This window comes from Pipistrellus kuhlii, unplaced genomic scaffold (assembly GCF_014108245.1).
Source record: "Pipistrellus kuhlii isolate mPipKuh1 unplaced genomic scaffold, mPipKuh1.p scaffold_m20_p_7, whole genome shotgun sequence".
In the NCBI taxonomy this organism is placed as follows: domain Eukaryota; kingdom Metazoa; phylum Chordata; class Mammalia; order Chiroptera; family Vespertilionidae; genus Pipistrellus; species Pipistrellus kuhlii.
This window is the reverse complement of record NW_023425573.1, coordinates 25276566-25292866: the sequence shown is the minus strand read 5'-3', so window position 1 is coordinate 25292866 and position 16301 is coordinate 25276566. Positions and strand designations below refer to the sequence as shown.

Here is a 16301-nt window from a genome sequence, read left to right as displayed (position 1 = left end):
ACATGGAGGACACAGTCAAGGAAAAAGCCACAGAGAGGTGCAGAACAAGAAGGTTCAGAAGTGTCCTCTGGACTAGCAATCAAGGGGGTGTTGGAGGTCCAGAGAGGGACTGGCAACAACTTTTCTCCTCTTCCCTGCTGCTATATCTTGTGAAGGACAAGAGAAGGAAAGGAGGGTGAGGGTGAGTTGGAGAGAGACTCCACTGTCCCCAGGGAAAGGATATTGTTTTAGAGAGACTCCAGCTTCCAGGGGTCTGGAGGGGAAAGCTAAGGACCAGGGACACCCTGGGGAGGTCTGTTTTCCCCCCCTGTGAAGTGGAAAGTGGGTAAATGCTGAAGGAGGGGGAGGGGGAGAAGTGAGGATCCCTGGAGAGAAGATAGGGAATAGATGCTGGAAACCAGAGGCTAGATCCATTTGAAGCTCCTGTAAGATTTTCTGAGCTGCTGCTGAGCAGTATGGTTAGAAACCACAACATGTGTATAGCAGGATTTCTCTCCCATAGGGCCCAGCCTACTGGAGGTAGCATCTGAGCCCATGACCAGCCCTCCTCCAGGACGCTCAGGGGCTCCCTGGTCACTGGCACAGTTGGTTAAGTGCGGTGCCATCCACCCTGAGGTCCCTGGTTCAATTCCTGGTCAGGGCACATGCCTGGGTTGCAGGCTGGATCCCCAGTAAGGAGCATGTGGGATGCAGCCCATCAACGATTTTCTCTCATCATTGAGAGCTGAGGGCTGAGCCCTGAGTCTCTGAGCCGGCAGGTGACATTCTCAGGCTGCCTCCAGGGGAGGAAGGCCAGGTCCTTTCCCTCTGGCACCTGAGGCCAGGTTTCCTTGTCCCAGGAAAGGGATCCTCTGTGGGAGGCTGCAACTTCCTCCTTGTGTCTTAGGTCCCATTTGGCTTCTCAGCAATTCCATTAACCTTGGAACCTATTCCCTGCTTGAACTGTTTATTTTTAATCCTCACCTGGAGGTATTTTTTCCATTTTTTCAGGGACTTGGGAGGGAGAGGATGGAGAGAAACATTAATGCAAGAGACACACCGATTGGTTGCCTCCCACACCAGCCCCGACTACCTTTATTCACAGCTCTCAGGGGGCAACTTTAGGCACGTGGCCCGGGAAGGAATCCCTTGCAGACCGACCAGGGGATTTTCTGACCCGGGCTAAGGTGGGCCGCCCACTCTGGCATTGTGAACCTAGCTCTCGGGCTCATCAAGAAACTATGGGCGAATTCCTTTCTCCATGGCAGCCTTTTCGGCTGAGCATGCAGTGCGGGACGGGGATATCGAAAAACTCTGCCCTAGTCGACAGTATCCGGACACATCGGGAGCAGGAAAGGGCCAGTACCCACAGCTCACGAAATCGGCACACGCGGCGCCAAAAAACGTCCGTCCCAAGGCGCAGGCTCCGCGCAGGGCACTTCAGGAACCGCGCGCCCGCCACCCAATCAACGTCGGCCTCGCACAAAGCGACCCTCCCCTCAGGCCCCAGAAACGGAATCTCCACCCTTTCCTCCGGCGGCCTTGGCCCGCCCACTCCCGCCCAGGCTCCGCCCCGCGACGTCCTCGATAGGGATTCACGATTGGCTTGTCGGATGAGCGCAAACTGTGGTTGGTTGACGTGGAGTCACGAGGCCAGAGTCGTCGCCTTTCCAGAGGGGATTACTGGGCAGGCTCCGTCTTTCGCCTCAGTCTGGAGCTCTAGCTGGTAGCGAGACGTTCGCGCTCCGGTTCTTCAGTCCCTGCGGCCGCCATCGTCGCCGTTTGATTCCTTTGGGCACATCTGCGCCATTCCCCCGCCACACACTCCACCGTCATAAGCCGCAGTCATGGTGAAGCTCGCAAAGGTAAGAGGCCTTCCTCGCGCAACCACGGACGCCGAGGCCTATTTTCTGAGGAGCGCGCGCGCCGCGCGGCGGGCCTGCGCGCTGTCCCAGGCGCATTCGAGGGCGCCATGCTGCGGGAAGTCTCGCGTGATTAGTGCAGAGGTCTCGCGCTTTTTGGGTACTTTTTGGCGAGGTGGAAAGCTTCGGCAGGTGTTGCTGATTCGGCGTGGAAAGACTTCGCGACTGAAGGGGCGCTGCCCCTCGGTGGAGGGATGAGGCCGGTGCGAGCGGGACACCGCCTCCTGACGCACGTGCCTCGGCGGGCGGCCCGCCACGTGGGCCGTGCCGCGTGCGTCCCGGCATCTCCGGAGGGGACCGCTCCGTGAGGTGGGGAGCGGCCTATAGGATCCTAACTATGAGGTGGGCCCCGGAAGGAGGCCCCGCCGCGTGCTTTCAGTGCCTGGCGGCGCGCACATGGTGGAGATGGCCCCACGTGGCCTTGGGGCGGGGTTTCCCTGGGAAGGGAAAAGTATAGGACCAATGGTCTTAATCTTAGCTTAAGACATATTTCTATAATGTTTCCCTAATTTAATTTCAGAGGAGTTTTGGGATAAGGTGCCAGAATTTACTGAAAGCTTATTTCTTAAACTATTTGGGTGACATTGGTCAACGTGGATATACAAGTTTCAGGTTTGGGTTTCTATGTTACAAGATCTGTGTATTGCACCATGTGTTCACTACTCAGTCAAGTCTCCTGTCACCATATATTAGGACCCCTCAACCAGCATTTTTATCACCAGATTTTTTTTTAATAGTATATATTTCATTAACTTTTTTACAGAGAGGGAGAGGGATAGAGAATTAGAAACATCGATGAGAGAGAAACATGGACCAGCTGCCTTCTGCACACCTACTGGGGATGTGCCTGAAACCAAGGTACTTGCCCTTGACCAGAATCGGACCTGGGACCCTTCAGTCTGCAGGCTGACTGCTCTATCCACTGAGCCAAACCGGTTTCGGTATCAAAGGGTTTTTTAAGGTAGTTTTCCCCAGGTGAGGTTTTGAGTTATTGGCCATTGAAACGGTCCTATTGTAGGCTAGTGAGTATTAAGAAATTCTGCCTGATATAAGAGTAGATTTTGGAAGTATAAATTTTAAAACAGATGTGCTTAAGCAAACAGGAAGAGGGAAATGATTTCTTTGAAATTCTCTTTTTCCTAAAGTTGGATTATGTTATTTGTAATATTTAACAGAATGAAAAGTGGGTTCTGAGAAAGGGAGATGACCATTGTACTGTGAGGAAAGTAAGCAAAATGGTAGTGGCCTGAAATGTGGGAGGTGTAATGTGCTAATAATCATGTCTGTCTTAGGCTGGTAAAAATCAAAGTGAGTCCAAGAAAATGGCTCCTCCTCCAAAGGAGGTAGAAGAAGATAGTGAAGATGAGGAAATGTCAGATGAAGAAGATGAAAGCAGTGGAGAAGAGGTAATTATGTACAGTTTAACGCAGAATCCTATACAGTCATGTTGTATGTCTGAAAATACTGGCAAAGGGAAGATTGTATTCCTTCATATGCCCTGTTGTAATGGTTGAGTGTCAAAAATACCATAAGGGTAAGTATTTGGATGAGCTTGAGAGAAAAGATCTGGAGCCTCTTCCTCATGTGCCCTCTACAGGGCTTAGTGAAGAAGTATTAAATCATTTCCAGTTTCAACATACCCACATGCTAGGGGAGGAAACAGCCTGGACATTTAACTGTCTTGTGTGTGGCAGTGCTGAGTATTATATTCAGATCTGAGGTTAGCCTTACCAGATTTCTTTCCTAGCTGCCAAGCAAAGTAGGTCTCTATTCTTCTTTCTTGTTTTTTTGTATGAGTTTTGTAATAGTCACATTTTTATGTTGTGGAGTGAGGAATGCCACCTCCCTTTGTGCTGACAATGACACTTTGGTACGCTTGGCTGCTGTTGCTTATTGTAAAGACAACTACAAGTTTTATTTTAACACATAACTTGATAAAACTGATGGTCAACAAAAAGTAGCTTTGAGTGTGACTTGAATATAGATAATGTTTTTATCAAGCTAACTGCTCACTCTTTGTATTTATTTATTTAATATATTATATTGATTTTTTACAGAGAGGAAGGGAAAGGGATAGAATGTTAGGAACATCCATGAGAGAGAAACATCGACCAGCTGCCTCCTGCACACACCCTACTGGGGATGTGCCCACAACCAAGGTACATGCCCTTGACCAGAATTGAACCTGGGACCTTTCAGTCTGCAGGCTCTATCCACTGAGCCAAACCGGTTATGGCTGACTTTTTGTATTAATTTTGCAAGGACTGTCTAGCCTATTTGATGCTCATTTTATCTCTGGTCCTAATACTGAGCTTTCAGTGAACTTTATACCACCTCCCCAAATGATTTAATAACACTTAACAGTTTGAGCTTTTAGTTATAGGATCTAATTCATAATCCTTAAAACAACATGTAACATTGATTCTCATAGTTAGAAGAGAAAAAAAGTTGAGGCTTTACAAAATCTTTCCCCGGGCCACACAGAAGCAGATGAGATCCAGACAGTCTATTTTCAGACTGGGTACTTTTTGGTGAGGTGAAGAGCTTCGCCAAAGCTGAAGCAATTACTAGAGGATGAGAGACAGAAATTCACAAGTCTGGGTGCAGAGGTATTTGAAGTGTTACGGGTTCTTTATGATTGGATATTTTACCTGAAAATGAGGACTGATTTCATAGGTACACAGAAGGACATGTAACATGATGCTAGTATAGTTCATGCTAGTATAGTTCTAATGCATGTAGTCTTGAACCAGAGGTAGTGCCAGGATTTAGCACTCATTTATGTGGGAACCAGTGGTCACTCTGAGTTTAAAAATAGACTCATGTTTATTTTATTTAATTTCCAGGTTATCATTCCTCAGAAAAAAGGCAAGAAGGCTACAACTCCAGGAAAGAAGGTGATGGTTTCCCCAACAAAAAAGATTGCAGTTGCCACGCCAGGCAAGAAAGCAGTTGTCACCCCTGGCAAAAAGGCAGTGGCTGTGCCAACCCCTGGCAAAAAAGCAGCAGTTACACCAGCCAAAGCATTAGCCACACCTGGTAAGAAGGGAGGCACACCAGGCAAAGCATTGGTAGCAACCCCTGGTAAGAAGGGAGTAGCCATCCCAGTCAAGGGAGCAAAGAACGGCAAGAATGCCAAGAAGGAAGATAGTGACGAGGATGAGGATGATGAGGAGGACAGTGAAGATGATGATGACGATGAGGAGGATGAGGATGAAGATGAGGTTGAATTTCAGCCAGCAGTGATGAAAGCTACTGCTGCTGCTCCTGCCTCAGACGATGAAGATGAAGATGATGATGAAGACGAGGATGAGGATGATGACGATGATGAAGAAGATGGTAAGGCGTTCTACGGGTAGTCCTTGGGCTCTTGTTTGCAAGGTACATTAGGGGTGAGATTGTGGGATGGGTGGGCAACATGCAAACATAATCCTTCCATGACACCATGGGGGTAGATAAAAATCCTCCCAGGGATTCTCTGTGCTGGTTATGTACTAGGGTGGTAGTCATAAATGATTGCCTGCCCCTGATAAAATGTTTAGCACAGCGCATTCTATGAGTAGTTTTCATAATACAGGGTTTCACTTCCAAGGAGTCTGTTAATTCTTATTATAACTACTAAGCACAGTATTGTGTTATATTTTTTCCTTTAGATTTATCTTGAACTATATTGGTTTGGGGATAATTCTCTTGAGTTTTTGACAAGGTAGCTTCTCTTTCAGATTCTGAAGAAGAACCTATGGAGATTACACCAGCCAAAGGCAAGAAAGCTCCCGTAAAAGCTGTTCCCGTGAAGGCCAAGAGCACAGCTGAGGATGAAGATGAAGAGGACGATGAGGATGATGAAGAGGACGATGAGGACGATGAAGAGGATGATGAGGATGATGAAGAGGACGATGATGATGAGGAGGAGGAGGAGGAAGGTAATTGAGCTAGATTCTAAAGTGATTTGGTGTGAATTTTATTTAAAGAAGGTACTGAATATGTGAAGCTACTTATGGATAATACAGATTGTTTGAAATCTTGTCCAGAACCTGTCAAAGAAGCACCTGGAAAACGGAAAAAGGAAATGGCCAAACAGAAAGCTGCTCCTGAGGCCAAGAAACAGAAAGTAGAAGGTAACTTGTCATAATGGAGAGAGGGAGGGATTTGTACCTAATAGCACAAGTGATGAACAACAAAGGGACTTAATACTGAAACCTGATGTTACATTGCAGTATGCTGATGTGCTGTGTATAGAAATTTATGCTGGAAATCAAATTCATCCCATACTTTATAAATCAGATTAATTTGAGTTAATTTTTGTGCAGCCACAGAACCAACAACTGCTTTCAATCTCTTTGTTGGAAACCTGAATTTTAACAAGTCTGCTCCTGAATTAAAAACGGGTATCAGTGATGTTTTTGCTAAAAACGATCTTGCTGTTGTGGATGTCAGAATTGGCGTGTCCAGGTAGGTAAGGGGAAGTTAAGCCAACCTTATTCCTGGGTCTGCTAATGCTTTTTTTCCTCCCTTTTTAGAACATTAGTACTTTACCCTTTAGCATGAGTGTGTCTTCAAAGTTTAGACATTAATGAACTATTACTTAGATTATTAAGTTGTACAACGTTCCCCAATTGAAGTTTCCATAATCTCCGTTAACTTTTGATATAGCACAAAATGATTTTTAATAAGCTATGAGCTTTTATTCTTAAAAATATGTAAAACTGTTAGATCCAAATAACCAGACAGCATTCTCCTTCCTTGATGCTTTAACAAGTTCTTGTTAGCTGTTATGAGCAGTGTAGTTAATAAAGATAAACTCAGAGATGGACCTGCATCAGGTCTTGCTTGGTATTTAAACCTCAGTCTGTATCCTGAGCTTTCAGTGACTTAGTTTTATTAATAGAGTATGCTGCTTTTTAACTTAAATCATTGCTTGCCCCATTGCATTAGTGTTGCTGCTTGTCTAGTATACATGTAAATGGGGCTCTTGCTTTTGCTTTTTTTAAACGTGTACTTTTTATCCTTTGCCTTATCACCTTAAAGGAAGTTTGGCTATGTGGATTTTGAATCTGCTGAGGATCTGGAAAAAGCCTTAGAACTCACTGGTTTAAAAGTCTTTGGCAATGAAATTAAACTAGAGAAACCAAAAGGAAAAGACAGTAAAAAAGGTATGTACTGCGTTAGATAATTGTGATACTGATAGGTAATTCCTTAATTGTTATATTTCTAGTCTAATTGGCAGGTTAAATAATTACTCTTCCCTCCCCACTCTCCTAGTGTTGTGAAGATTAAATAAGTTAGAATGTTAAATGCTTACAGTAGTGCCTGACAGTGTTTGCTGGTGCTAGAAATTCCTGAGTCAGCAAGCAATAATGAACTTACAAAAAATAACTGTTTAGCTCTGGCGGGTGTGACTGAGTTGGTGAACATCAGCTCGTACACCAAAAGTTTGTCTGTTCAAATTCCCAGTCAGGACACATGCCCAGGTTGTGGAGCTTGATCCCCAAGTAGGGGGTTTGCAAGAGCCAGCCAATTGATGCCTCTTTTCCTAAATTTTAAATATCTTCAAAAGAAATATAGCCTCGCCGTTGTGGCTCAGTCATTGAGTGGTGACCTATGAACCAGGTGGTCAGGGTTCCATTCCTGGTCGGGGCATATATATGCCCAGGTTGCAGGCTTGAACCCCAATGTGGGGCGTGGGGGAGGCAGCTGATCAATGATTCTCATTGTTGGTGTTTCTAATCTACCTCTCTGAAATCAATAAAAATGTATTTTAAAAATATGTAATTATTGTCGAAGCTGGTTTGGCTCAGTGGAAGAGCGTCGGTCTGCGGGCTGAAAGGTCCCAGGTTCGATTCTGGTCAAAGGGCGTGTACATTGGTTGCGGGCACATCCCTGGAGGGGGTGTGCAGGAGGCAGCTGGCCGATGTTTCTCTCATCAACATTTCTAGCTCGCTCTCTTCCTCTCTGTTAAAAATCAATAAAATATATTTAAGAAAAAAAAAGTAATTATTTAGACCAGTGTTTCCCAAACTTTTGGCATATGTATACCCTTTCTATAATTTTCGTAACTGAGTACCCTTTGTACTTGTGAGAATGTAGAATTAGGTGCAGCTAAACACGGTGCAGTGCATATCCCCACCAAACTCCAGTGCAATGCGTACCCCCACCAAACTTCCTGTACCCCTGGGGGTATGCGTAGCACACTTTGGGAAACACTGCTTTAGACGTACAAGCATACCCTAATATGGGGAGATCTTTCCTCACTGGAATTAGATCAAATCCCTGACTTTTTTTTTTTTTTTTTTTTTTTTGTATCCTTCATGTACTTTGTCACGTTTCATGTGTGTTCATGACTTCTTTAAGATGTTTAAATTGATTTTGAGAAAGGAAGGGGAAGGTAGAGATTCATCAATTGGCCACTGGGGATCAAGCCCACAACCCAGGCTTGTGCCTTCTCCCAGCCAATTGAGCTACACTGGCCAGGGCTGCTCATGACTTTATTTGTTTAAAAAAATTTTTTTTAAAATATGTTTTATTGATTTTTTATAAAGAGGAAGGGAGAGAGATAGTTAGAAACATCAATGAGAGAGAAACATAGATCAGCTGCTTCCTGCACGTCCCCGAATGGGCTTGTGTCCTCAACCAAGGTACATGCCCCTGACCGGAATCGAATTTGGGACCTTTCTTACCACTGAGACAAACCGGTTTTGGTATGACTTTAAATTAAAAACTGCCCAGTAGCTGAAACCAGTTTGGCTCAGTGGTAGAGCGTCAGTATGCAGACTGGAGGATCTCAGGTTAGGTTCTGGTCAAGGGCATGTACATTGGTTGTGGCACATCCCCAGTGGGGGGTATGCAGGAGGCAGCTGGTCAATGTTTCTCGTCAACGTTTCTAGCTCGCTCTCTCCATCCCTCTCTAGAAAATCAATAAAATATATTTAAAAAAACACACAAAACTGCCCAGTGGTGTGGTTCAGTGGATGAGCATTGACCTATAAGCCAGGAGGTCACTGTTCAATACCCTGTGCGGGGCGTACAGAAAGCAGCCAATCCATGATTCTTTCATCATTGATATTTTCATCTCCCTCTGCCTTTCTCTCTGAAACCAATAAAAATATATTTAAAATATGTATATATTTCGATTTTTAAAGAGGAAAGGGGAGAGAGAAACATCAGTGATGAGAGAGAATCATGGATCGGCTGCCTTTTGCATGCCCCCCACTTGGGATCGAGCCTACAACCCACCATATGTCCTGGTCTGGAATCAAATCTGGGACCCCTAAGTCCATCCTTGGAGCCAATCCAGCTAGGGCGAAAATACATTTTTGAAACAAACTGCTAAGCACCTACTAGGTTGAGTTCTAAGTATCCAGCACATATTTTGATGTTGGATGTGACAGGAGCTTGTGTCTTGCTACTGCTGTATTGCCATACTGTTAGTGTCTGTCTTATACATTTATAGGACTCCAAATTATTTTCTAAACAGAACTTTTCTATTGGTCATTATCTTGGAGGTAAGGAGGAAGGTCTTTTAACCCATCCTATTCATTTTGTGTTTTTTTTTTTAAATCTAGATCGAGATGCAAGAACACTTTTGGCAAAAAATCTGCCTTATAAAGTTACTCAGGATGAATTAAAAGAAGTGTTTGAAGATGCTATGGAAATCAGATTAGTCAGCAAGGATGGAAAAAGTAAAGGGTATGTTTTGTGTCTATCCGAATGTTAAGAGTTTTATAAATCAATGTGATTCTAATTTATAAGGAAATGACCCAACTTTCTATGTATATGATATGGGCAAATCTATAACTTATGCCTTGATTTTCTATCCATACAATTGGGATAATGTACTTTAATTCATAGTGATTTAAAAGACGAGTTAATGTGAAAAAAGATTACAAAATATATAGTGCATGCTTTGTAAGGAATGGCAATAATTTTGAAGTGAAGTGGGCTTACTGTGAACACATTTTCTAGGAATACTTGGGAAGAAAGTTTTTGCTAATCTTACCTGATGACATTTTTGTCCATTTATTTTTCAGAGAATGGAAGAGAGAATCATTGATGTGAGAGAGACAAATAGTCTGGTTGCCTCCAGCTGTGCTCTTGAGCCTTTGTTAGTGAGTCTGATGCTAACCAGTATCCCACACCAGTCTGGGTTGGAGGAAAGTTTTAATTGAAAAGTGGAGGATGGCAGAAACCTCAAACATGCCAACTATTAAAATAGTATAAAATTGGACATTTTTGTTGTATTCAGCTGAAATAAGGTCATTACTGAGATTAAAACATTTGTGTTAAAAATTAATGTGATTGTCCAACCTTCATGGCAAACCAGGAGGTCACAGTTTGATTGAAACCAGCCGAGTTGCAGGCTCAATCCCCAGTGTGGGGCGTGAAGGAGATGGCCAGTCAGATTCTCTTAATGATATTTCTCTCCCTCTCTGAATCAATAAAAAATATATAATTTAAAAATAAATATGGTTTTAAAATTCAAATTCTTTTTTTATACATGCTTTTGCAGGATTGCTTATATTGAATTTAAGACAGAAGCTGATGCAGAGAAAACCTTGGAAGAAAAGCAAGGAACAGAAATAGATGGACGATCCATTTCATTGTACTATACTGGAGAGAAAGGTCAAAATCAAGACCATAGAGGTGGAAAGAACAGCACCTGGAGTGGTAAGAATTTATAATCTTCCTACAAGGTTCCAGAATTGATGGAGCGAAATCCTTTGCATTTTTGAGCTTTAAGTTGACTGAGTGTGGATGTTGTTAAGCAAGTTATGCTTATATTTGTAATAGTAATTCTGTGTCTTGAATGTACATTTTCAAATTTTTCTTGCACAATTTAAAATTAGAATATTGTTCTTGGAAGATATAGGTCAGTAGTCAGCTTACACTTTTGAATAACAGGAATGAAAGGAAGCCAGACATAACTGCATTATAGGTACTCAGTATATTGACACACTCAGAATAGGGTTCTATATGCATCAACTTTTCTTTGTTAACTCTCCTAAGCACAGAAATTTTTTTATATTCTGTTGATTTTACACAGAGATGAATTGAGAGAGATAGAAAGTTAGAAACGTCGATGAGAGAGAAACATCGACCAGCTGCCTCCTGCAACCTCCCCCACTGGGGATATGCCCACAACCAAGATATGTGCCCTTGACTGGAATCGAACCCGGGACCTTTCCGTCCACAGGCCGATGCTCTATCCACTGAGCCAAACCAGTTTCAGCCTAAGCACAGAAATTCTTAAGAACAAGATATAGCCGAAGCCAGTTTGGCTCAGTGGTAGAGCGTCGGTCTGCGGACTGAAAGGTCCCAGGTTCGATTCCGGTCAAGGGCATGTACATTGGTTGCGGGCACATCCCCAGTATGGGGTGTGCAAGAGGCAGCTGGTCGATGCTTCTCTCTCATCGACGTTTCTAGCTCTCTATCTCTCTCCCTTCCTCCTCTCTGTGAAATATCAATAAAATATATATTAAAAAAACCCAAAAAAACAACAAGATATAGCTGTGACTGAAATTGCAAACCACTGTTTCACAGTCTTAATTTGACATCTCTTTATTTGTAGGTGAATCAAAAACTCTGGTTTTAAGCAACCTTTCCTACAGTGCAACAGAAGAAACTCTTCAGGAAGTATTTGAGAAGGCAACATTTATCAAAGTGCCCCAGAACCAAAATGGCAAATCTAAAGGGTATAATAATTTATATCTTTATGTTGTCAGTCATTGGCTGTAAGAGTGTCTTGAATAGTAGATATAATCCTCTCACCCTGTCTGTTAGAAGCTGAATCATTTTTAGCTATATAAATAAGTATAAAGAGCTTTGTTTATTTGCTTGAGGGGCGAAAGGCCTTCTGGCATCAGATGTGATTGCAGAGGAGCCACGGGCTTGATATTGTATTCTAAATATTGTTCATCCTTAGGTATGCATTTATAGAATTTGCTTCATTTGAAGATGCTAAAGAAGCTTTAAATTCCTGTAATAAAAGAGAAATCGAGGGCAGAGCAATCAGGCTGGAATTGCAAGGACCCAGAGGATCGTCTAATGCAAGAAGCCGTAAGTTAAAATTACCAGAGTGTTGTGGTTGGGGGATAACTGTGCCATGCTTTAACTTGGGTCAGATCTAGAGGTGAACTTTTTTTTCTATTGTTGCTGAGTAAATGACACTGGATATGATGATCGATTATCTGAGAAATAATTGATGAAATCCAAGAAAATTCCTCTAGATAGTCAAGTTCTGATCCAGCCATGTCAACTCGAGCAATAGATCTGCCCATAGTTTACTGCATGTTGTGGTTGTTGCTACCTGCTTAAGATCTGTCTCACTTGTTTGGATTGGCTCTCTTGCTTTCTATAAAAGATCTGCTTTGGTAGACAAGGTAGACTTGAGATAGCAGTTGATTTAAAGCCTTTGTTTTTGTTAAATATTAGTTGGCTAAGATAACCTTTTTCTCATAGAGACACTTTAGGGTTCTAATATGATAAGCATTCTTGGCTAGTAGTCATTTTGAATCTTACATAAGTCCATATCATCATTGTGAATGAAGTGTTATTTTTTTTTCTTCCCCAGAGCCATCCAAAACTCTGTTTGTCAAAGGTCTATCTGAGGAGACTACGGAAGAGACATTGAAGGAGTCATTTGATGGTTCTGTCCGGGCAAGGATAGTTACTGACCGGGAGACTGGCTCTTCCAAAGGGTAAGGTGCAGGAGGGTACAGTGTCCACTGAGTGGGGACCTCTCATCCAATGTGTCTTCTCATTGAGCTCCTTTCTGTCGCTCTGTGGCAGTTACGGATTCGCACGAGAAGAAGAGACAATTCACAGAGCTAGCATTATTTTGCCTCTTCAGAGGTATATGCTGCTGTTTTGTGAGACATTTTTGCATTTAGGCTGTCAGTAAACCCAGTTTTAACTTTTTGGAGAGAGCTACTCTTACCACTTTGGTCTTTTCTCAATTGAGCAAGGCTACCTTTTAGGATTATATTTGGCATTTATAGTCAAACCTCAGTTCTCAAATGTCTCCCATCTCAAACAGTTCTATTCTAGAGCAACTTGTTCAAAGAAAAAAAAATTTTTTTCTAGCTGAAACCGGTTTGGCTCAGTGGATAGTGCATCGGCCTGTGGACTGAAAGGTTCCCTGTTCGATTCCGATCAAAGGGCATGTACGTTGGTTGAGGGCACATCCCCAGTAGGGTGTGCAGGAGGCAGCTGATCGTTGATTCTCTCTCATTGATGTTTCTAACTCTATCCCTCTCCCTTCCTCTCTGTAAAAAATCAACAAAATATATTAAAACACAGACACACACACACACACAAAAACAAACAAAAAAATACCTGACAGAGCAATGATGACAAGAAAGAAAAAAAATTAAAAAACACCTGACATACTCTTTAAAAAAATTTTTTTTTCCTAATAACAAAACTGCAGTTCTAGATCTGATAACCCTTTCATACATTAGCATGACAAAAAGCATCTCTCGGCCTGCAAACAGAATGTCAGTCAGTTTATCTCTAAACTTCTAGTAACTACGGTTCTCAACCAGTGTGTCGTGACCCCTTTGGGGATTGAATGGCCCTTTCACAGGGGTCACCTAAGACATCCTGCATATCAGATATTTACATTTTTTAATTTATGATTCATAACAGTAGCAAGATTACAGTTAGGAAGTAGCAATGAAAATAATTTTATGGTTGGGGGTCACCACAACATGAACTGTATTAAAGGATCGCAGCATTACGAAGGTTGAGAACCACTGTTCTAGTTTGTTTTTATGTGTTTTGCTGGTGAGATGGATGATTATAATTTTAAAACTAGTGCTGATGTTACTGTGTGAAAGTGTTCGCAAAACAATGATCACAGGAAATTGAGAGAGAAAAACTGTTGCTGATTTGGATAAATGAAAAGCAGCTGGCTGAGGCCATGATTCCTGAGAAAGAAGATGCTGCACCACTGGAATGTGTGCTGAAAGTGATTGAAAGCTAGTTAAGGCCAAATTGACCTATGAATCAAGGAGGTCATGATTCGATTCCTGATCAGGGCACAAGCAGGGCTTGTGGGCTTGTTCCCCAGATCATGCTCCGTGATCATTGATGTTTCTCTCCCTCTCTCTTTGTCTCTAAAATCAATTTAAAAAAAAAAAAAAAAATATATATATATATATATATATATATATAAAGTAAAGCTAGTAGGGGTGGTTCCATAAAAGTAAGAAGAGAAATGTTTCTGTATTAATATGTTAAACATGTACTATGTATAAGAAAGATTAAAATAGAATCATTTAGTAGTCCTGAATGGATTCAGTTTATATTTCTAGTGGGGGGAAATGATTCCATTTTTGAACAAATTGGTTTTTGAAGAGCCTTCTGGAATGAATTAAGTTAGAAAACCTAGGTTCCACTGTATTCCATAGATCTTTGCTTTAATGAACAATTTGATTTGGTATTTTAGGTTTGGTTTTGTAGACTTCAACAGTGAGGAAGATGCCAAAGCCGCTAAGGAGGCCATGGAAGATGGTGAAATTGATGGAAACAAAGTTACTTTGGACTGGGCCAAGCCTAAGGGTGAAGGTGGCTTCGGGGGTCGTGGTGGAGGCAGAGGTGGTTTTGGAGGCAGAGGCGGTGGCAGAGGAGGTCGAGGTGGATTTGGCGGCAGAGGCCGGGGAGGTTTTGGAGGTAAGTAGCATCAGGGTCTGCATCAGAGGTCACTGCCACTGGGGGAGGGAGACCTGGCAGCTTTGCACCTGTTCTTTAATGACGTCTTCCCTTCCTTCAGGGCGAGGAGGCTTCCGAGGAGGTAGAGGAGGAGGAGGAGACCATAAGCCACAAGGAAAGAAGACAAAGTTTGAATAGTTTCTTCTATCCCCGTCTTTCCCTCTTCCATTTGAAAAAGAAAGGACTCTGGTGTTTTTACTCTGTTACCTGATCAATGACAGAGCCTTCTAAGGACATTCCAAGACAGTATACAGCCCTGTGGTCTACTTGGATATCCATTTAGATAACATTTCAAAGGAGATACTCTGTTGGTTTTGACTGGATATTCGTATAAACTTTTTAAAGAGATGAGTGGTAGAGCTAACCTTATCTGTAAGTTTTGAATTTATATTGTTTCTTCCCATGTACAAAACCATTTTTTTCCTACAAATAGTTTTTTTTTGTGTGTGTTGGGGTATAAAGGAAAGCAGAATGTTTTATCATAATTTTGCTTCAGCAGCTATGGGACAAATTAAAAGTCCTAAACTCTGGTGCCAGACTTGTACTTCCTAGAGTGTTTCTCCTAGAATAACTGTTGCAGGTGGAACATGGTAAACCCACTTCAGATCCACCCCTAGCCTCCGATGGAAATGCTTGGTGCTTAGGTTTCAAATGCTCTAGCCAAAAGTTTGGTGAAATGGAAGTTTCCTCTGGCTTCCTGGGAGTCCAGTGTGTTCTGACAAGTGCTCCAGAAAGAGGAACAGGGGTCCTTTGGCTAGGCCTCCTTAGATACTCACTGAGAATATGGATTCTGGAATAGTCAGTGACTAATAGAATTCATGAAGGATGGATGGACCAATGGAGACTGGCGGGGGGGTGGGGGTGGGGGGACACGACACACTACCAATCCAATAAATGAGCCTTTTATTTTTTTTGTCTACCAGAAACCTTAGATAGAACTATAAGAAAGGCCTTTGGTTTTGCACTATGTTAGTACCCATACATTCTAACTGATTTATTAAACATTCCCTGTCCCTGTTACACACACACACACACACACACACACACATTTTTGTTAGAAGTTAAAGGCTGATGAGATGCTGCCCCAGCCCAGGTAATGTGGCTCAGTGGTTAAGTAATAGATTTATGAGCCAGAGAAGTCACAGTTCAATTCCTGGTGGTGTGGGCACATGTAGGCATGATCTCTACTAGGGGGCATGCAGGAGACAACTGATCAATGTTTATTTTTTTAAAATACATTTATTTTTTTTAGAGAGGAAGGGAGAGGGATAGAAAACATTGATCAGCTGCCTCCTGCACATTTCCCACTGGGCCTGTGCCCCAACCAAGGTACATGTCCTTGACCAGAATCAAATAGGGACCTTTCAGTCTACAGGCCGAAGCTGTATCCACTGAGCCAAACCAGTTAGGGCTGATTCTCATGTTTCTCTTCCTCAAAAATAGATGAGAAAAAAAAATTTTTAAAGTGCCCCAGGTAACAGCTGAGATTTTTAAAAATTATATTTATTTTAGAGGAAGAGAGAAATTGATGAGAGAATCATTGGTTGCCTCCTGCATGTCCCCTATTGGATCTGAACCTGCAAGCTGGGCAGGTGCTCTTGATTGGAATTGAACCTGGGCCATCAGCCCACGGGCCAGTGCTCTATGCACTGAACTAAGCTGGCTAGGGCACAGCTGAGATTTTTGAAATCT

General features: G+C 42.7%; 1 protein-coding gene and 3 non-coding genes across 7 annotated transcripts; all 4 read left to right on the top strand.

Annotated features, from left to right (window-relative positions):
• Positions 1-1663: 1663 nt before the first annotated feature.
• On the top strand, positions 1664-15139 carry NCL (nucleolin). 4 transcript variants are annotated; one of them, XM_045575488.1, is made up of 14 exons: positions 1666-1844; positions 3194-3307; positions 4748-5240; positions 5624-5819; positions 5931-6019; positions 6212-6353; positions 6930-7054; positions 9464-9587; positions 10408-10565; positions 11467-11590; positions 11821-11954; positions 12469-12595; positions 14347-14570; positions 14671-15139. In XM_045575488.1, the coding sequence occupies exons 1-14, from the start codon at positions 1827-1829 to the stop codon at positions 14745-14747; spliced, it is 2145 nt and encodes a 714-aa protein (XP_045431444.1). In that variant the 5' UTR covers positions 1666-1826; the 3' UTR covers positions 14748-15139. The 4 variants fall into 4 exon arrangements, with proteins under 4 accessions (XP_036277343.1, XP_045431444.1, XP_036277342.1 ...); XM_036421449.2 differs by having other exon boundaries at positions 5624-5824; positions 5933-6019; XM_036421448.2 differs by having other exon boundaries at positions 5624-5824; positions 5912-6019.
• Positions 6062-6131, top strand: LOC118710023. The gene has a single exon (XR_004985251.1). It is a non-coding gene; the product is annotated as a small nucleolar RNA SNORD82 (small nucleolar RNA).
• On the top strand, positions 12066-12144 carry LOC118710026. The gene has a single exon (XR_004985253.1). It is a non-coding gene; the product is annotated as a small nucleolar RNA SNORD20 (small nucleolar RNA).
• On the top strand, positions 12649-12777 carry LOC118710019. Its single transcript, XR_004985246.1, has one exon. It is a non-coding gene; the product is annotated as a small nucleolar RNA SNORA75 (small nucleolar RNA).
• Positions 15140-16301: the final 1162 nt, after the last annotated feature.